At 40.7% G+C, this 23207-nt stretch overlaps 1 protein-coding gene across 1 annotated transcript; it reads right to left on the reverse strand.

Moving 5' to 3' along the window:
• Window positions 1-1636: 1636 nt before the first annotated feature.
• On the reverse strand, window positions 1637-18093 carry LOC124132788 (sodium-coupled monocarboxylate transporter 1-like). Its single transcript, XM_046496913.2, has 15 exons — window positions 17575-18093; window positions 15712-15777; window positions 13805-13856; window positions 13352-13419; window positions 11709-11863; window positions 10518-10658; window positions 10017-10149; window positions 9708-9796; window positions 7301-7416; window positions 7061-7128; window positions 6710-6796; window positions 5264-5478; window positions 4798-4898; window positions 3389-3507; window positions 1637-2276 (listed from the first exon to the last, which is right to left on the reverse strand). The coding sequence occupies exons 1-15, from the start codon at window positions 17935-17937 to the stop codon at window positions 2097-2099; spliced, it is 1953 nt and encodes a 650-aa protein (XP_046352869.2). The 5' UTR covers window positions 17938-18093; the 3' UTR covers window positions 1637-2096.
• Between the last annotated feature and the right edge of the window lie 5114 nt (window positions 18094-23207).

Here is a 23207-nt window from a genome sequence, read left to right on the forward strand (position 1 = left end):
TGTTTGAAAAAATCGGCTTTCTTTGCCAGGACACGAACACGTAAGTGATTATATATGGAATCAATATTTTTGAATTAGTTGAAATATGAGATAAGTAGTTGTGAGTAGATGCGAGTCACCCATACAGGGAAAACATACACTAGATAACTAACTAACACTAGATATATATAAAAATAGAGATAAAATAAACTAACGAGCCAAAGAAACGCTACCAAACAATTTTCTTGTCTAAAACAAAACAGACGCAAAATTTAGTAACAGTTGATGTTTTTTTATGACAATTATTCAAAAACGGTATTTGAAAATGACAAGATCACACCCGCAGAATCGACGTCGATCTCATTTTAAAGTCCCTAGCTACACACGTGGCTCAATATCGGATGTGACCCCCTAACATGACATCGAACTGAGTACACGAGTCTCCTAACATCCTGATTAGAGATCCTACGTCATTCTTCCTACAGGACAGTTGCAAAGGCATCCCTCGTCAATGGCGGCTGTTGACGTTTCCGAATCCTGCGTCCAAGCTGGTCCTAGAGGTGCTCTGTGGGCGACAGGTCCGGTGATCTGGCTGGCCACTGTAATACGGTCACGTTGTTGGCGTTCAGAAAGTCGCTCGTGACTCCGAGCTGTGTGAGGGGTGGCGTTGTCCTGCTGAAACAGCGCCCGTGGGTGTAATTGCAGGAAAGGCAGCACCACATGCCGCAAAACCTCATCAATGTAACGACGTGGTGTGAGACTTCCGTCGATGGTGACCAGATCTGTCTTCTGGTCCCAGCAGATGCCACCGCAGACCATGACACTACCACCTGCATAAGGATCCACTTCTTGGACGCAACAACGTGACGTCCATTCACCACGTCGTCGGTAGATTCGGAACCCGCCCATCAGACTTGAAGAGCTGACACCTACTCTCGTCGCTGAAGAGCACTCTTCGCTAATTTCTCTGCTGTCATGTACGTTGTTTTAAACGGTTTCATGTGATGAGAGAGTACAATCCTGCTCATGTTTTATGCCAGAATTTCATACGGGTAACGTACCGCCCCGTGGTCTAGTGGTAGAGCGTCCGCCCGGAGAGCGAAGGTCAGGGGTTCGATCCCCGGCCACGTCATACCAAAAGACGTTAAAAGATGGTACTTGTTGTTACCCTGTCTGGCGCTCGGCATTAAAGGGCTAAAACAAGGACTGGTCGGCTCGGAGTCAGTACACTGTGTCTGAGTGGGGTATGTTCAACTGCGGTATGGTATCTCAGTGTGCTAGCACTATAAATCGGCATCAGTCCGGACTAGTACAAGCAGCCACACACACACACACACACGTGCATGCACGTCGCTATATAAGTGCAATAATCTTGGACGCGACGTTAAACCCCATTTCACCTCACCTCATACGGGTAACTTTGTGGACATTTTGCATTTTTTAGTGATTAGATTCACTTTTCTCGCAAATCACGTGAAGCCCGTGCACATGTTCACAGGGAATAGGTAAGTTGCATTCCAGCTATGTGTTACCAACCGTTTTCGTGCTGTTTGGCAAATGTATTGAAAACTGACTACCATTATTTATTTGGTGGCGTTTCTTTTGCCCCTCAGTTTAGATGCTAGTATTTATGTACAATGCTATTTGATTTCAGTTATAGTGTTGACATTGTGACAAATATTCTTTTGTTTAACACTTCAATCGTTATATATATTCATTTAAATTCTAATCTAAAATACACTATGTTAGTCATATGTGCAGATGCAATGAGGTAGTATACATCCTGAAATTAGGTTGAAAATTAAGATAATATTCTCGATTGGAAGAGTATGTATCTCTAAAATAGGTATGGGTTGAACATGTTCGTACCTATATATCTATATGCATAAACTACCTATGATAATACAAAGGTGGAAACGGGCAGTAAATACGCCTCAACAATAAATGGGAAATTAAAAGTCAATTTAACTTGAAATGGTAAACACAATTAAACGTATGGACCGTAAACGCTGGCTAATAATATACCATACTTGGTGTAAAAGTTAAAGATGAACAAAGTAATTAATTGGATAAAGATAAGTACTAGATGCATCTGGGAGGAGACACGCTTGCCTCTATTACAGCCGAATAGAAATAATGTCATGATCTGTAAATGCAATGTTGTTGACGCCATGTTTGCTTGCAAAATTGCCATCTCCATTTTCCTGTTTACGATCAGCCACATAAGGTGTTGTAGTCATCTCTGGGAACTTTGATGCATGGCCATTTACCACCGGTGTGGTATCAAGGTCGTATTTCTGTAAAGATAACCATTTTGATTACATGTACATGTGATTTTAATTAATGGTTATCCCTGTAATACAGGTGAAGATCTGGTTTAAAGGACATGGTAAATGTAAACCTATGTTCATTAAGCAGACAACAAGCAAATCCGGATACATATATGAAACCACAGAGTCTGAAGCACGTCCTGGTGCCATGGTCTACGCCAATCTAACTTGGCTGTTCACGGTGAGACAGTCTGAAGCACGCCCTGGTGCCATGGTCTACGACAATCTAACTTGGCTGTTCACGGTGAGACAGTCTGAAGCACGCCCTGGTGCCATGGTCTACGACAATCTAACTTGGCTGTTCACGGTGAGACAGTCTGAAGCACGTCCTGGTGCCATGGTCTACGCCAATCTAACTTGGCTGTTCACGGTGAGACAGTCTGAAGCACGCCCTGGTGCCATGGTCTACGCCAATCTAACTTGGCTGTTCACGGTGAGACAGTCTGAAGCACGCCCTGGTGCCATGGTCTGGGACAATCTATCTTGGCTGTTCACGGTGAGACACCTGCTTCCCGTTTTGTGCCGTAGCTGTGAGGCGACGCTGGAGTTTCGTCTCCAGGGCACGGGACTTGATGTGGACGGCCTGTTGTTGTCCCCTGCGGCAGGTACTCCCTCTCCGTGATAGTTCCAAGGGGAAGGCGAAGCTACTTGGTATCAGTGGCGTCGCAGGAGCTGCCAGATGGGTGTTGAAGACGACGCCAGATTGCCTTAGGGACCCCGACTCCGGATTTGCTTGTTTGCTTTACTGATTAGCCGTGGAGTGGGCACAATCAGCTTTCCTTCTAATTCGCTATGACATAACGTCGCTCATTATGATGGCAGTGTAGGCTACAGAAAAGCACCAAATATCAAAACTTGAAATTTATTCTCTCAGTCGAGTGTATTGCCCAAAATGTACTGCCACACATACTTTGAAAATTGGAGTAACCTCGATTCTGCACCTTGTAACCTATCATTGTTAATATCATTATTTCGAAATGCCTTTTGACAATGACGCGGTCTTCAAATTATTTGTTTAAATCTCACTAAACAAAATCCATCATTTTCAAAATTCATCAAAGAATCCTATAAAAGCATACCCCTTCTTGATTGATTCCAAATCTGAGAGGTCGGAGTATCATCTCCGGCAAACAGGGGAAGAGGCGGTCAAAAAGAGGGCAGATCAGACGAGGGTCCAGGGTTTTAGGATCCGTTTTTCCTTAAAAGAATCAAATAATGCTTTTGTATTCTACTATACTCGAGTGAATGCAGTCATTGTATACAAAAATAATTTGCTAGTTTTACATAATAATAATAATAATAATAATAATAATAAGGATAATAGTAATAATAATGATTATAATTTTTGATCGGATATATCCGTATATAAGTATAAGGTCGCGGCCTTTGCAGTATTGACCTTGAAATAATCCTCATTCCGTATCAATCTCTTTGATCATCGTATCCCAACTGCGTAGATCAATGCCCATGATGTCAATCACCAGATAGTCCAGACTTGATTCTTTACAGACCACCGTCATAAAGCTGGACCATCGCGGAGGGCGGCGTTAAACAGCAAACAAACAAAGCAACAAACCTTGTTTGACAGGCGCTTCCTGTATTTTACACGCATGATCCAACACCTTCTAGGTATTTCCTGTAACTACCCATTTGTTACTAGTTTGTTCCTATACAGGCGGCATATGCGAAGTAAGGGCATCTACTTTCCCATTTAAAAAATCTGGTTAAATCCCGGCTTTGATTCAAAATTTTGATTCGTTGTTATGCTCTGTACTTTTCAGTCCCCTGTCTCATATATTTGTAATAGAATTCAGCGAATTGGTTCGAAAAGTGTAACTTTAGATGTTGAACTGTCTAGTTATACATTGCGTTGTTTGTATGTTTGTTTGTTTGTTGTTTAACGCCGCACTCAGCAATATTCCTGCTTTATGTGGTGTTGGAGGAAATGGAAGTAGATGTCAATCAAGGGGGTCATTGTAAGGTCAACACTCAAAATGCCACGCCCCTAAACTGATTATTTGAATGTCTTTATTCTAATTTTGATAAAACATTTAAATATTAAAATGCATTTATTATGGTAAGTGTATACGTAACTTCCGTTGGGTTTTGAAAGTATTATACTATCTCGGTACGATCAGATATACATGTACATCCTGCATTATAATAACATGTAGGCGAAAGTAATATTTGATTATTTGTGAAGGAGAGAAGCACTAAAACATACAGCTGACACATGTCAATATCATCCTTCAATGTTAACAACGTGAAACATGTTGCAAATTTAAATAATGTTGTTATGGATACAATGCTCAACGTTCGCATCCTTAATTTTCTCTATCAATTACATTTTTTATTAACTATTTCTACCAATAGGCATTCCAACATTGTGTTGCTTGATTGTGCCATTTGAAGTCAGCATCGATGGAACCCACCCCTCAAAAAGAATCAAGCTCCTCACAAACAAGATAACAAATATATACTTAGTTACCTGTGATGAAGCTGACGATGAGCCCAACAATCACTACAATTGCCACTGACGTCGGGGTGTAGTTCAAATACGACAACGTGTACAGCGGATAGAAGGGGTCACTGGTGAAACAATACGGCGTTGAAGCTTAAGGGAACTGCAATCGCTCATGCACAATAGTTTACATGTCGGACTAGTTATTCGTATGTATTAATATTACACTGGCTTATGAGCCGATATATTGTGTACTGACGTGTTGGTTTTAATCACATCATATATGTATGTAACCCAGTTTATTTTCACCTTTGACACGTTTCCCTAAAACCACAGGAGAATTTATGGCATGAAACTCTTCTTCATTATGGATATCAAAGAACGTTCTCGTACTGAATAAATGTTTTTTTAAAATGTATCGAAAATCGATATCTTATTTCTAACGTTCATATTTTAAACACTATACATGTATGTCAGTATAATACTGTCTGACCTTGACTTTGGTGTCGGAGGAAGACCAACAGCCTCAGTTGAGTTCATGGTGGACATGGTGGTAGCGAGTGTCGTCATCGTCGTTGTAGTGATGTTCCAGTTGCAGCCGATAACAGACGTGGCAGATGGAATGGCATTAAATGCTCTATTGACGAACGCCGCTATGCAGATCCATAGCATGATCGCGAGAGACGTAAGAGTGCCAGCAATGGCACCCTGCAATAGTAACGTCAGTAACTCAGTACAATAGATTGAGATCGACTTCTTTGTATAATACCTTATTGGTGCTGATATGATGTCATGGCAGGGCTTGCCTATGCACACTTTCATTATGAAATATTTGAATTACACTCTCGCGCGCAAGTAGTACAAAACAAACTCAGTTCATTAAAACATTTACTGCTTCTTGGTGGGGCAGTGCAGTTCTGCGGTATTTTAACATCTGTAGATGAGATCATTTTGAATCTTGTGTGAAATCACATTGCTATTTTTCATTTGGAATACGATTAACAAAGACATGTTCTCATGCATGAAAAACCGTCTTGATTACAATTGAGCACGTGGTGTTAAATGTGTGAAAATCTACACCCATAGGTTGTCTCTCTTGTAATAAAGTTGTTTATCAACAACAACTTGTCCTTGTTCATCACAGCAATTTCATCAACCACTAAAAGAAGTTAAGAAAGCATGAAGGCTTTCCTGCTATTAAGTGGATAACTGTGTTTCACATAAACAGGTGCAAATGTTGAGTTATAATTGAACATAACAACATAATATTTGGCCATTCGTCCGATCAATGCTTTATGATAACAAATTCATTGACCAATCCTACACCTGGTAACAGTAGACAGAACGACACGCCCTAAGCGAGGGGTGGTGTTACAACTGAATTAATATGTTAATATTGTGTGTGATCTTGGTACCGGTATGGTACCCAATATGGTTGTCTTGTTGACGTGACGGGACACGTGGACAACCGGCCCGTGGCAAGTCAAGAGCTCCCCTGCTCCAACGAGATGATATTGTGACTTAAATGTGTTTCGATGAACATTAATATATCTGGCAACTTCGTTTTGCGCCTATCATGTTTGCAGCAAACAAACAGACGTTGATCTTCAGCAAGCCGTGAAATATATATATATATATATATATATATATATATATATATATATATATATATATATAATATTCAATACATTCTTAAATTAAAGAATGCATCTTTCAATAAATATTCATGAACACACTTGTTTTGCTTTCATATGCTCATAAAAACACTTTTGTTTAGCCGTAATTAACGCCAACGCAATTTCACGGCTTGCTGAAATTATATATATATAATGTTCAATACATTCTTAAATTAAACAATGCATCTTTCAATTATATAAATAATTTAAATGTTTAATAAATATATTCTTAAATTATTGTATAATATCAGAACGTAGCTTACCCAGGAGTTCGACCACGGGAAGAACATTCCCAAAACAAACATTCCGAACATTGGCCCACCCACAACGCTTGTTACAGCATACGTTGCCTGAATTGCAAAAAAACTGATTGAAATCATACACTAACTGGTGTGTGACACTTTAAAGTGACACTTTTTTCAATATTAAGCAGTATCAATGAACGTTTACATTTAGAAGATATTATATACAACGTGACTACCATAGTTGGAAATTCGTGGTTATCAAGGACTTTTTCTGTGTTTACATGAGTACAAGATTTACCGAAAAGAAAAAGGTTACTGCTGTTCCTTAAAAGAGAACAAGATCCAACACATATTAAGATATCGTTTTACCTGAAGGACGCTCCCCAACTGGGCCACGCCAAATGCACAAGCTATTGTCACGCCACCCATTACGAACACTGTAAAGTACATAAAAAGCATGTGTCACACCGCTGTGCATTGAAGCACATATACTTTACTATAGACAAATTTAACCAATAGGATAGTGTTGTGAACAACAGCACAATACAAGTGACTCTGCGCTTTACATCCAAAGGGGGCATTGACTTTGAACACAGAATGGACACTTACCCGTGACTTTGGAGAGAATGGTCATATTCCTATCAGACATTTTCTTACAGCAAAATGGTTGAATCAGATCATGAGGTATGACAGCACCCAGAGCGTTCAAAGTGGATGACAGAGTGCTGTAACATATTTTAATATTTCAATTTCATGAATACTAGCAGACAATGTGGCATATGTGGTACTAAATTGACATAGACACACATCTTAAAGACAGAAGATCCACAGTGCAATGTCATGTTGTTGAACAGGTATGAAGTGTATTGCAAAGCTACATTATTGCTACATTAATATTATTAGACAAATTGCACCCTCTACACACAGCCCAGACAGTGAATGGGTCTTCTCCAAGGAAGCGCTGCCTAGTCAAACCCAGTCAGGACTTTTTGGAGAATGTGAAGACTCCCCAACACTGCAGCCTTCTACATTTACCAGATTGTTAGAAGGGCTGTATTCCTGACAGCAAACACGGGTACTCCCCTGGTGTCAGTCAACAGACTGGGAGGTGTTAAAATGTGAGGCACCAGAACAATGGGGAATCAGACGACTTAGAACTTGGGATGCAAGCGTGACTTTTCCAACGCGAGATCTGCATATTAGCGATGTTTTTCCTGAATGTTGTCAATCACATTAATTTTTAAGAGGGACAGAAAATTCAATTCAATTATATCAATGATTTCATTGGATTTATCCAAAATAGGGACAAGATCATTTCTGTACGGGCCAGCAGTACAGAACCCCTTAAACTGACTGATCCTCTGATCTACCTGTTGCATTTGTCAAGTCCAAAGGTCATGCTGATATCATTGGAAAGGACTCGATAAGGAGAATCTGTTTTTTGAGTAAGGGTCCTCCATTGGCAATAAGTCATCCATGTAAAGGAGATGAGTAAGGAGCGTTCGGGATATGTGTTGAGGAGGTCCCGGATGATAACCTTCTACTATGCTAAGCAAAAGGCTTAAAGGATTTAGTGACGAACAGAAAAGCAAAGGGCTAAAAGAATCGCCCTGAAACATTCCTCTTCTAATAGAAATGGGTTCCGAAGTCATTACCTGTCCCTTCGAAAACATCTCAAGTTGAGATGACCAGCAATTCATTAAAGACTTGAGTGAAACAAGAAGTCGCTCGGGGAGGTCAATACATTCCAGTGACATCAAAATCCATTCGCGAGGCACAGAATCATATTAAGCTTTTCTCTAGTGTGTCCAACACATTGAGAGGTTACTGTGGTAAGTTTTAGCCTCTTCAAGGATAATTTTCTGAACTAGCAATTGATCCTTACAACCCCAGCATCCCTTTCTGGCGTCTTTCTTCTCCATATAAATAATGTCATTGGAAGCGCAGTATGATGTCACAAGATCTGTGAGACACCCTGTAAATATTTTGTATTGTGTGTTCAGACAAGTAATAGGGCGGTAGGTTTTAGGATCAGCCAAATCACCTTTCTTTGGGAGAAGTATTGTTCGACTTTTGCACAACCAAGGCTTAACATCCCCTCTATCCACAAGATAATTTAAACAGTGAAGTAAATGCGTTTGAACACATGGGAACAGTTTCCAATACCGGGTTCGAATACTATCAGCCCCTGGCGCCGTATTAGATTTGGACTTTTTAATTACATTTTTCAGGAAATCGGGTGTAATGAAACACAGCAAAGTGACCTTATTTTTTTCATGTACACAACCATTATAATCCTCTCCCCACTGTTCTTCGTGGTTACAGTTGCCGGGTATAGACCACAATTGGTATACGATGATCAGAGATTGATACAGAAAGAAGATTGTTTCAATGTCAATACTGCAAAAGCCACGACCCTAAAATAACATTCGGAAAAGAATATTACCGGATTATTATTATTTCCAGATTATTACAATTATCATTAGTATTGCTTTTGTTATGTGAGCCTACGTTCCCCGAGTCGTTGGACACAGTGTACATCACACCATACAGCGAATTTACTCACCAACATGCTATCATACATACCCGGATAAATGTCCGAAGTATCAATGAGCGCAGACAACGCAACGAACCGGCGAGCTTCCCTTTAATGCATTCGGATAATCAGTTCATTTCAGGTCACGATATGGCTGAAATATTGCCGATGTGACTTAAAATTTTAACTCACTCATTCAGTTCATTTCAGCTCCACGATAAATTTGCAAGATAAACCAAGTTACTAAAGGTATGTTATGATTGATTTCTGAGCGGGGTTGATAAAACCAGATTACATGGAAAATAATTGGCCACTCCTTAACCAATCAAAAGCTTGCATTTTAATGTAATGTCACTTTGTATACATGTAAGGGTTCCCAGTAGTAATGGCCAAGGAGGTGGGTTTTCCGAATCAACGGGGCTCGGAGTAACGAAGTTTCGCCATAGTTGTGTAAGTTTTTGGCAATGGTAATTCCTCTACCTGAGACTTCCGCTGAAGACGCATGAGACAAACACTCCGGGCAAACCCTGGATGTGGCTCAGGATGTCCATGACAAACAGAGGCAGCAGCTGCAAAATGGAACGAAACATGACGGCGTGATGTGCTGCTCATAAAACCAACCACCGGTTTGTATCACACAGACTCGATTATTTATAGTCTATCGTCATAAATGGAACCATTGCTGACTGCGGCGTTAAACAGCATTCATTCACGCACTATCAAAGGCAGGTGCCGATATCATATAACAATTCTCTTCCATCCTTTACTGGAAGGTTCAGTCACGTTTACCTGATCTGGGCTGACGATGAGGTTGTTGAACTTCAGCGGATGACAGTCGGCGTAGAAGGCGTACATGACGATGCCGATCATGCAACACATGCTGACGATGATGATAAGTCCTGGTAGGTTAACCAGAAGAGCTCTGTAAATGGGAGGTGAAATGATAGCAAGTCCTATTGTGTTCCGATTCGATGTAAGTAGTTGTGTCCCTTTGACGTGTCCTGATCCAGTGCTCATGGATTCGTGGGATTATGATCCTTGGTCATTCAGCACTGATCTCGTGTTCGGTTTGCGTCACTTTGGGCTGTTCCCCACATTATTCTCACACAAGGGGATTCAACTGAAAAAACTGTTGAAAGGGTGTGTGAGTTGGGTTTAATTCCGGTTTGAACAGTATTTCAGTTATATCACGGCGTGTCAGCTTGATGCTACAGGTGATTTTAATCTGCTAATATGCCAATACAGCTCACTCGAGCACTCATTCAGCATATCAAAAAGGTGATTTCTTACAGCTGAGCCTTCCATGGGGACGGACAGGAGAGTGCTCTCTGGATTTGGGCCTGGTTCACGCCATAGAGACTCAGCCAGGTGAAACCACCACCAATCACTACGGTCCAGAAGGAGTGTCGAGTTGTTGGGTCGGGGTTGAAGCTGGAGAGATATAGGTCGTTGGACATATAAGAGATCATTTCTAATTTCATAACACATGTACATTTCACAATCACTTAGGCATCGTCGCCACCTCCCTCTCCTAGTCCCATCGCCTTGCGTTGCAGTAGTACGTTTTAAGAAATACATGTAGCACCACACTTAATTAGCGACCTTGGATCAATTACTAGAGTATCTGTCCCGAGTGAAAGATGTTTGTAGAGGCAAGGGACTAACAACGTTCATTCACGAGGGACCGATATTCATTTATTCCGAGTTCCGGGGAGGTAATTCTAAATATTAACTTTTAAGAGAGAAAATGAAGAAAAACGTAGGAAAAACTGAGAAATGTCACTGAAGTAAGCTTATTGTTAAGATAACGTCATGTTATCAATTTGTGACGTCATTAACAATGGATGACGAAATATCGTATTTTTCTTAACAATAAATCACTGTGACGTATTATGTCTTCAGCATTGGGAATCGCTAAATGCACTTAATGTGTAAATATCGGAATGTTATTACACACGGTCATTCTTCCTTCATGGGTAATATTCATATTCATGTTCTTCCAAACTCAAACAAGGCAAGAACGTGGATGCTCGTATTTGTATTTGATTAAATCAGATCATAAAGATATGAGGGATTCGAAAAGATATGAGGCGAATAACGTTTATTTGAATACAACGTAAACACATTTTTTGAAACCATGTGTTCGCTATATGAAATAATACCGGAGCCACGTTAGACGTTTTAACTGGAAACCCTGTGTAACCAATAAAGTCTTATCACATGCCTTCCTGTGGCGGTTCCGGGTCAGAATATGTCCCAATTACTTCCTGTTTGTTATAAAAGCAGACTAACATGATGTGTGTCTAGTGGGCAGGCTCTGTGACGAGCCTGATTGCGTGTCACCACATCCTGATGGCGTAGCACTATTCTCATACTACGACACAACTGGAATATTGCTGACAGTGGCGTCAAACATCATCCACTCACTCACTCACTCACTCATATCATATGCGCGATAAAGGATTCTGATAGTAAACTTGCTCCTGGAAGTTGATCCTTGACCCGTTAACAGCAATGTCCCAGGCGTTCTTGAAGCCACCCATGACGATGGAACCTTGGATAAGAACAGCCAACAACCCTGCAACGATCACTGCCGCTTGGAAAGTGTCAGTCCACAACACAGCCTTCATGCCACCCTGGAGAACAAGACCATTAATAACGAATAGGGGGTGGGGTGGACGGTGGGAATGTGAAGTGGATGGGTGGGGGGTTGACTATGACGTAACTATACACTTCAAGCATGAGTAACGACTTTCTGTATCAGAAAGTTCTGACTGCAAATTCTGCAAAGCCAATTAGTAAGTCTCTGTCTAAAGGTATTAAACAATCATGGAATCATAGAGCATGCATATGTTTGATAAGAGATGCCCATTTATCTAGGGCGGTTACAGTCGCATAGCTGTCTTAACATTTGATAAACTTGATTGGGGTAAAGGTATTGTTAATTTCAACCTGTATTCGATACAATTTATATGAGACATATAATGGATGTCTATCACATTCCACATAGACAATGATCTTCTGACATTATGAAAAAGCAAAATGACCTATGTACAATTTCTATCTTTTCCATTTCTCTAAATCCCCATACTTAGGTAAAGCATATATTCTAACAAGTGATTTTATTGTGAAATTGGCTTTAGTGGATTGTTCAGTTGGTTGGTTGGTTTGTTGTTTAACGCCGCTCTCAGCGAGTCTGGACCAGACAATCCAGTGATTGACATCATGAGCATAGATCCACGCAATTGGGATACGATGACATGCATCAACCAAGTCAGAGAGCCTGAACAACCGATCCCGTTAATCGCTTCTTACGACAAGCATAGTCACCTTTTACGGCAAGCATGGGTTGCTGGAGACCGATTCTAACCAGGATCTTCAAGGGTCGACACTGTAGACAAGCTTTGATCTATATATGTTTTGGTCCAATCCTCAATCCCAAGTATTTATATGAGCTAACTACTTGAACAACACTGTTGTCATAACTTTATTTTTTCAAATTTGGACGTTACAGCATTCAAGGTCTTAGTGAAGCTTTCCTAAAGTTTCATGGTATAAATGTGGAGGTTGGTTGGTTTGTTGTTTAACGCCGCACTCAGCAATATTCCAGGTATATGACGGCGGACATGTGGAGGACATCTCATAATACCCTTCATATATACCACCTGGAGAGCAAGACCAGTCATCAATAACGATTAAGCAGGGGTGTTTGAGTGAGTTAGTGAGTTGGGTTAAACGTCGCTTTTAACAGTATTCCAGTTATATCACGGCGTGACAGCTTAATGTGGGAGGAAAGCCCCAAGTGATGCAGGTCTCAGACGTTTACCACTTCGGTGAAACCCTCGAGCACGGGTATGGTACTGACAAACCTAGAAACATAATCGGGGCGAACCGGGATTCGAAACCACAATCATAGGTTTCTGGCGTGTCCAAGGGAAGGCAACTCTGCACAGCGAATCGCGGCGCCTCAGACGACTGGGCCACCCGTGCCCCCAGGGGTGTTTGAATAACTATGAAAGACAAACATCACGTGCATGCCAAAGCCATAAGGTCTGTGACTGTATAGAAAAGACTTCTAACTAAACACGAGAAAGACATTAATATAATTAACTTCAACTACTTACGAGTGCTGTATAAACGGTAACTATAGCTCCTATAACAACGACCGAGCCCCAAAGGTTAAGTCCTGTCACTGAAAAGAATACACAAGGAAATCACATGCATTTGTTTATGAATGACAATGGTTTTACATATTGGTGGGGACTGTTGATTTCAGAAAAGCTTTCGAAAGTCAATTGCAAAGCCATCTGGTACTGTGCGCTTTGTCAGGTGATATTAACACAATAACATGCCCAAGAAACACGAGTAGCATTACGTGTTGGTAATATCAATAGACATTTTCACACTCGTGTTTTTCGTATCATAAATATAATATATATGGAATAAATATATATAAGGAATATCGGGATACCATCGATAAGAATCTATATACAATCTGTCATATGATAGTAATGTTTATCCTATGCGAAAGAACATGGAAAAACTTGCTTGCTAGAAGATACACTCTGTCCACTTACCTGCATTAAATGCAAGGGTAGGGGCGTACAATACAAAGGCAATGTATACTATCTGAAATGGAAAGAAATGGTGACATTTGAGTACCTTCGTGTCTCAATGGTTCAATGCCTGCGAACATGTGACTGGCTATGATGTTCAATGCCTGCGAACATGTGACTGGCTATGATGTTCAATGCCTGCGAACATGTGACTGGCTATGATGTTCATTGCCTGCGAACATGTGACGGGCTATGATGTTCATTGCCTGCGAACATGTGACGGGCTATGATGTTCATTGCCTGCGAACATGTGACTGGCTATGATGTTCATTGCCTGCGAACATGTGACTGGCTATGATGTTCAATGCCTGCGAACATGTGACTGGCTATGATGTTCATTGCCTGCGAACATGTGACTGGCTATGATGTTCATTGCCTGCGAACATGTGACTGGCTATGATGTTCAATGCCTGCGAACATGTGACTGGCTATGATGTTCATTGCCTGCGAACATGTGACGGGCTATGATGTTCATTGCCTGCGAACATGTGACGGGCTATGATGTTCATTGCCTGCGAACATATGACGGGTTATGATGTTCAATGCCTGCAAACATGTGACGGGCTATGATGTTCATTGCCTGCGAACATGTGACGGGCTATGATGTTCAATGCCTGCGAACATGTGACTGGCTATGATGTTCATTGCCTGCGAACATGTGACTGGCTATGATGTTCATTGCCTGCGAACATGTGACTGGCTATGATGTTCATTGCCTGCGAACATGTGACTGGCTATGATGTTCAATGCCTGCGAACATGTGACTGGCTATGATGTTCATTGCCTGCAAACATGTGACTGGCTATGATGTTCAATGCCTGCGAACATGTGACGGGCTATGATGTTCATTGCCTGCGAACATGTGACTGGCTATGATGTTCATTGCCTGCGAACATGTGACTGGCTATGATGTTCAATGCCTGCGAACATGTGACTGGCTATGATGTTCATTGCCTGCGAACATGTGACTGGCTATGATGTTCATTGCCTGCGAACATGTGACGGGCTATGATGTTCATTGCCTGCGAACATGTGACTGGCTATGATGTTCATTGCCTGCGAACATGTGACTGGCTATGATGTTCAATGCCTGCGAACATGTGACTGGCTATGATGTTCATTGCCTGCGAACATGTGACTGGCTATGATGTTCATTGCCTGCGAACATGTGACTGGCTATGATGTTCATTGCCTGCGAACATGTGACTGGCTATGATGTTCAATGCCTGCGAACATGTGACGGGCTATGATGTTCATTGCCTGCGAACATGTGACGGGTTATGATGTTCAATGCCTGCAAACATGTGACGGGCTATGATGTTCATTGCCTGCGAACATGTGACGGGCTATGATGTTCAATGCCTGCGAACATGTGACTGGCTATGATGTTCATTGCATGCGAACATGTGACTGGCTATGATGTTCATTGCCTGCGAACATGTGACTGGCTATGATGTTCATTGCCTGCGAACATGTGACTGGCTATGATGTTCATTGAGCCTTCTTGTCAGATTAAGAACCAAGTTAATAACGTTGGACTATCAACATCTAAACATATGCATGCATACGTGCAGTACACAAACCTTCGAGTTGTTGTGCGGTCCTAGAGTGTGTGTGTGAGTGAGTTTAACACCGCTTTGATCATGAACAGTATTCCAGTTACCACGGCGTGTGTCTTTAGAAAAGCAGATATGTTTTGTTTTGTCACTGTTGTATGAAATAATATAATTTGTACTTTACTTCAACGTTCGTTTAACTGTATTTAATACCATTTATACATGTAGATATGAACTCTCGGGAATATAGCATATTACTCTTGAATACTAAAATCGCATTCCATTTCTGTGAAATGCGTTTTAAAAACTCACAGTTGGGATCAGGAAGAGTATCACTGCAAATGTCCTGACAGTTTTGTTGAACCTCATTTCTAGATACTGAAACAACCATCAATGAAGCAAATGAATATTAATATGCAATGTATTTACATCTCATTAATTTACGATGTGCGGGTCATCAGGAACACATCCTGTTACGAGATACACTGTGTCCATTTTGAGACAAAGTTATATGAAGTTGGTGGAGTTTGAGATCCTATTGAGGCTGATGGTGAAACTGATATCAAAGGGGTTTTCTTATTGTTTTGATCATTGTTATCAAACAACAACAGATTATCATCAACAATTAACCAACAAGACCCATTTAAGTAACCAGTTGACTTAATACATAATATAAACGTGTATATATGTGAATATTTTGCTTACACCTTGGTACCTTGTAACTATTGTAAATTGAAATGTGTCATGCCATGCTTCAAGCTGACGCCAATGATGAGACCATTACATATAGAAGATTTGAATACTGAAACGCGTCATTCCAACATGTCATATATTTTGTTTGAGCAGTTCGTCTAAGATAGTAGATAAATGCAATTACTTTAGAATGGTGAAACCTCACTTGGAAAATAATTGTTATTTCTCAATACCGGTATGTTGAAACCTGACTTTGAATACACTTGAGACGAACAGACAGTCAGACAGACAGACAGACAATTGATCAATAACGGTTTGTTGAAACCTGACTTTGAATACACTTGAGACAGACAGTCAGACAGACAGACAGACGGACAGACAATTGCTCAATAACGGTATGTTGAAACCTGACTTTGAACACACTTGAGACAGACAGTCAGTCAGACAGACAGACAATTGCTAAATTACGGTATGTTGAAACCTGACTTTGAATACACTTGCGACAGACAGTCAGTCAGACAGACAGACCGACAGACAATTGCTCAATAACGGTATGTTGAAACCTGACTTTGACTACACTTGAGACAGACAGTCAGTCACACAGACAGACCGACAGACAATTGCTCAATAACGGTATGTTGAAACCTGACTTTGAATACACTTGCGACAGACAGTCAGTCAGACAGACAGACCGACAGACAATTGCTCAATAACGGTATGTTGAAACCTGACTTTGACTACACTTGAGACAGACAGTCAGTCAGACCGACAGACAAACAATTGCTCAATAACGGTATGTTGAAACCTGACTTTGAATACACTTGAGACAGACAGTCAGTCACACAGACGGACAGACAGACAGACAAATGCTCAATAACGGTATGTTGAAACCTGACTTTGAACACACTTGAGACAGACAGACAGTCAGTCAGACAGACAGACAGACAGACAGACAATTGCTCAATAACAGTATGTTGAAACCTGACCTGGAATACCCTTGTGGGAGAGAGACAGACAGACAATCTCTTAAAAACAGTATGTTGAAATCTGACCTCGAATGCACTTGTGACAGACAGACAGATAGACCGACCGACAGACAGACAGGTAGACAGACAATTTCTCAATAACAGTATGTTGAAACCTGACTTTGAATACAATTGAGACAGACAGTCAGAAAAACAGACAGACAGACAGACAGACAGACAAATGCTCAATAAGAGTTTGTTGAAACCTGACTTTAAATACACTTAAGACAGACAGTCAGACAGACAGACAATTGCTCAATAACAGTATGTTGAAACCTGACTTTAAATACACTTAAGACAGACAGTCAGACAGACAGACAATTGCTCAATAACAGTATGTTGAAACCTGACCTGGAATACACTTGAGACAGACAGACAGACAGACAGACAGACAGATAGACAGACAGGCAGACAGACAGATAGAAAATTTATTAATAACAGTGCGTGGAAATCTTACCTGGAATACACTCGTGACGCGCAGGTTGTAGAAGAATGGGACGAATAGTACGGCTGAGAGGACAATCGCAAATACAAACGATAAACACAGATACCAAAACATTGTCGTGTAAATGTACATCTCGGCCGCCGTCCCTAGCAAGGTCACTGCCGACAAAAACGTCACCAGCAGCGACAACGCCACGGGTATAACGTACATCTGGCGACCCCCAAACAGGTACTCCTTGGAACTTAGTTTCTTTCGGTCAATGATGGCGTACCCCAGTCCAATACCCGTAGATATAAGTAATGTGAGGCCAAAAAGGACATAGTCGACGACGGAAAACGTCTTCGTTTTTCCTGTGTAGATGCTGTAGTCCTCCATGGTGATAAAGACGCCGAATCACAAGATAAAATGTGTCCTGAAAGATTTAACCTAGTTTTGAGGGTCCTCTTTATGCAGCCACCACTGTAAGCAACACAAGCGGTGTATATATACCCATATTATGTATACGACTGTGCTAGTTTACACATTCACTGCGGGCCTCGCCAAGCGGAATATCTGGTTGCAGTTATGCAGTGATAGACACACGGCTTCTTCTCATTGCAGCTATACCTAACAGCGAGAAGAGCGCAAATATTGAAGTGGCCCTTATCTGTAGTTTCTACCCGGTTGTCTAACACTGCCCGCTTACAAAAGCCTAATGGTGCCACTTTGGTTGCATATATATTTCTTCACATCGAAATTTCTCCTCATTTCGATTATTTGATTATATTTTCGTATTTTCAATTATTTTCTCGTTTCTTCGAGTGTTTACTCGTTATTTCAATTATTTCCTCGTTTCTTCAATTTTACTTCAAAAACTCGAAAAGATTTTTTTCTCTTTACTTCAATTATTTACTCGTTATATCATTATTTTCTCGCTGCTTCGAGGTTTTTCTCGTTACTTCGGTTATTTTCTCGTTAATTCTTTTTTGTTTAAAAAACACGAAATTTTGAGTTTTTACTCGTTACTTCAATTATTTTCTCGTTATTTCAAATTTATTTAAAAAAATTAACGAGAAAATAATTGAAAAACGAGAAATTCCGATTAAAATTAGAGTAAATTAATGCTACCAAAGTGGCCCAATTAGGCTTTCGTACCCGCTAGGTCTCGTACCCGTACCCGTCAGTCGATTTGCTGGCTAACGCTGAGCGTGACAAGGGACTAGGCTAAAGTCTGTAAGGACAGCGTAAATAAACTTTGAGGTAATATCTATACGCATTTCTGAACACTGATTGGTTACCTGTGATTTATGAAGATTTCGATTTTACAAAGGACTCATGTTAATTAATTTCTTCAACCTAAACAAACAAACAAAACGAAAAGTCGAAGCTCATCGGATGTCGTTATTTGGAAATACCCCTGATGGTTTAGCTTAATGAAAAAAGTATCCCTGCATTGAAAGTATTTTCGGATTTCGGATTGAATGGATAAAACGTTGACTGAGATTGATTTACATCCCATATCTGGAGATGGCGTGCCTATGTAAAAACAAAATACTTTGTTCAAAGGATTAACCGTTAATACCTCATCACGTTTACTAATGACATGCATGATCTGTAAAGGTTGCACTAAGATAGAAGCTCGTGTGTACCATGTGACGAAATTTTGAGACTGCACTGTGTGAACATTTATGAGAAGGTTACTATAGCGTAGCGCACCCACTGCTTAAAGCAAACCTTTACCGCGCGATTAATGGCTGCATTTCTGAACAGGTCATGCTCACCCTTTTCGTCCTAACTGATTTTCATATATCGGTCATCACTAGTTTTCCTTCAACGCCCTATGGAATCTGTTTCGGCAGATAATCGAGGCTGATTGTTCTCTGACGCAGACGTTTTATACATATATTTAGTGATCAAAGTGCACGATTGCTATTGTGGCAACTGACTCAAACAAAATCATCACAAGGCAAAACCCGACGCCCATGCTTTAAGCTAGACGATAAATCACACCATGAAGAATGGGCCTGAGGACTTTAAAACAATACTCACTCTTTCACACACGATTCGGAATGAGCTGGTTGTATAAGAAGAGATTGGACCCTTGGCCTTTTAACGCCGTGATAGTGTTCGTGGCTTTAAAGTTGTAAAGTTCTACAATAGTCAAGTTTCCCTTAATGTCCCTCTGACTAAAAGCTCTCGAGATCGAAATTAAGCATTGTAACGCCACGAGTCTTGTGAGTCTAAAAGATACTTAATTATGTTTGGCTTTTATTGAAATATCTATCACCCCGAGCAGTTTTAAATAACGTGAATGTATCAAAACGATTTGTAAAAGTTTAGGTAGAAAGTGTGTATGTTCAGCAAACCTGGTAACGCAGGAGTGAGGACGTTTCAGTGGAGCTTGGGAAAGTTAATTTAATCATTAACCATGTCTTCGTGTGTTACATGATATACACGTGTACCCGAACACTCGGGGTTATGCATCTCATTTAACATGTCATGACTATTCACCAGCACAACGGCGAAATGCTCATGCATTTTAATGATAATTTTATTTGGATGCTTTAAGCATCCCCGAGCCTCGTTCATGTTCGAATGTGTGACACTTCAAGTTTCGCCATCGATATGACTGAGTACAAAATCACTGTGTAGATACAAAATTATGATATTATTGTGTTACTATTGTGTAATTATGACTTAAGTACCAATTATTGAATTAATCGTCGGGATTTATCTAATAAATGAATAGTATAATTCGTATGAAATGTGTCAACATGGATATATTGTCGACATTAGTGTGTTGGCGATGTTGAGCTACATGGTTGATCAACGTGTGTTTTCTAAATTCAATAGTTTACATTTTACTTCATAAATTAAAATGTTTATTTTCAATGAACCGTACGGTTTTTGAGCAATATATTGGGTGTGTCAGTTTCCCCACGGATGTGCCCCAACTGACTTTGGGCATTTATAAAGGCAAGGCAAGGCAAATGATATGAGGTGAGGTGACATTGGGTTTAACGTCGCGTCCAAGATTATTGCACTTATATAGCGACGTGCATGGACGTGTGTGTGTGGCTGCTTGTACCAGTCCGGACTGATGCCGATTTATAGTGCTAGCTCACTGAGATACCATGCCGCAGTTTAAAATGAATACCCCACTCAGATACAGTATACTGACTCCGAGCTGACCAGTCCCTTTAGCCCCTTAATGCCAAGTGCCAGAGAGGGTAACAACAAGTACCATCTTTTAACGTATTTTTGTATGACGCGGCCGGGGATCGAACTCCTGACCTTTCGCTCTCCGGGCGGACGCTCTACTACAAGACCACGGAGGCGGTTGCAAATGATATGAACTGTACTTAGGTAACACTGCGTGCAATGCGTATTGTAATTCAATTTCAGCACACATAGAAGATTTGTAGCGTTACAACTCCTATGTTTAATTCATCTGAATATTTATCTCGTAAGCTTTTAATTAAAGCGACAAAACCCTTTCCTTAATCATAAGATACATTGTACGATTCAAATATATCAGGTTCATAAAGCAAGTATTTATGAATCACTATCCCAGTATTCGCGATAACGTGAGCGTATCCTACCCCACCGGTTGCAAACGTCACAAACACATGCAAAGTCAAGTCAAGTGTCAACCTCCACAAAATATATGGCGCAAGTAAAGAACGTGAACAGCATCGGGCATCATTTGGATCACAGACGCGTCAAACATGGATATGTCCTCCACGTGTCAACCATAAACTATTTTGAAAGCTATACTGAGGCCTTGATTGTTGTAACCATGATCGGGGCACGGGTGTCCCAGTCGTCTAAGGCGCCGCGGTTCTTGTCCAAGTCGTCTAAGGCGCCGCTGTTCGCTGTTACGTCCCTTGAGCACCCTAGAAACCTATGATTGTGGGTTCGAATCCCGGTTCGTCCCGATTATGTTTCTAGGTTTGTAAGCACCATACCCTCGTGCTCGTGGGTTTCGTCGAAGTGGTAAACGTTTAAGATCACTTCGGGCTTTCCTCCCACATTAAGCCTGTAACTGGAATACTGTTTAAAGCGGAGTTAAAATCCAACTCACTTACTCACTGTAACCATGATCAAATAACGTCAAACGAGAAAAAGTCGTGCAGCACGTCATGGCCAGTAATGTTAGTCTTGTATGAACATCATTTGTAAGGTGTGGCTTTAATGTTACCGAATATGCAGAAAAACACACTTTAGGAACAAGAACTGTCACGACAAGCCGGTTTGAGTGACTCAACTGGATGACTCAATCGTTTATGCTCTTCTTAAACTTTATATAAGCCCAGTTCCCTTATTCGTATATATACATGTACAAACAAGGACAATTCATCCTCTTTCCTTCGACGAAGCAAACCTGTTGTACATTTACCTTACGGCCAGGCACACCGCGAATATCATGTTCATAACGAGGTCAATCAACAAAACTATCGTTTATTTTTGTATGCCCCAAACAAAATGTGATAAAGACGTCAACGCCAGGGAATAACCGATTTCATTTATCCGACGAAGCATATTCCATTGGGCGTATGAGTCAATTCAAAGAGCGTATACCGCGCTTACATTCAACATGCATGTCATGTATGGATACGATGTTTAAGTATGCAGAGCGTCAACGGGTACGTAATATGCATTCTACGCCCATAAAGAATGATATCAGGTTGACGGTCTTTCATGCATGAAAGCTTAAATTATGTCACATAATGGGCCGTAGTGGCCGTGGATCTATGCTAAACAATCTTCCATTGATTGCAGCGTCTAACAGCTGGGTGCCGCATTTGTCTCGTTCCGGGTCGTGTAGTCCATGCCTTTTGTCAGTATGACCCTGTTTACTTTCAATCTTAGTTATTACATCCGTGACAGGTTTGTTTTCTCCCCAGACATGTTGTCATGACTCTTCCTGTCATCTTTTGATACATTGTATATGGCGCTCTTGTATATGAATAGGTAGACACAGCCTGAATAACCGAACAGCTTACATTTCCGCGTAAATGTGTAAATGCGTACGTGTGTGTGTGTGTGTGTGTGTGTGTGTGTGTTTGTGTGTGTGAGTGTGCGTGTGTGTCGCTGCGTGATTTTCGCTAAAGATATAATGGAACATGTTTCTTTTTATTTCGATGCGACAAACTATTTTTTTTCAGTTTTATTAGAATTACACGCGCCTCCGTTATGTTCTTTTCTTCTACAAACATCATATACTCACCGACAAAAGAAACGCGAATATCATATATGTTGGTTAATGAAAAATTATGAAAAATTACACATAGGCAAGAGATATTAACTTGGTTTGATGCACAAACGAACATACTAGTTTGTTGTGTGAACCGACGCTCATTAACGCATCACATGTGACGCCATAGATCTATTTGACTCGTGCAGGAATAGCTTGTAATGTTTGGAAATCTCGTGCAACATACACTGTGTTAACCTTGGGTGATTATTAATTTTGTCATTAAGTGGTACGCTTTGGAAACATCACTTCTTAACGTACATTCTTCTCTGTATGTTTCTATGTTTCGCGTTTCTTTTGGCGGTGAGTATATACATCTCAGTCATGGATATGTTTGTATAGGGTGAAAATGTTTGTTCCTAAAGATTGATTTTAAGAATGAAAAGATATTTCAGTATAGATTTTGCCA

Source organism: Haliotis rufescens, unplaced genomic scaffold (assembly GCF_023055435.1).
Source record: "Haliotis rufescens isolate VD_foot unplaced genomic scaffold, xgHalRufe1.0.p SCAF_11, whole genome shotgun sequence".
Lineage (NCBI taxonomy): Eukaryota > Metazoa > Mollusca > Gastropoda > Lepetellida > Haliotidae > Haliotis > Haliotis rufescens.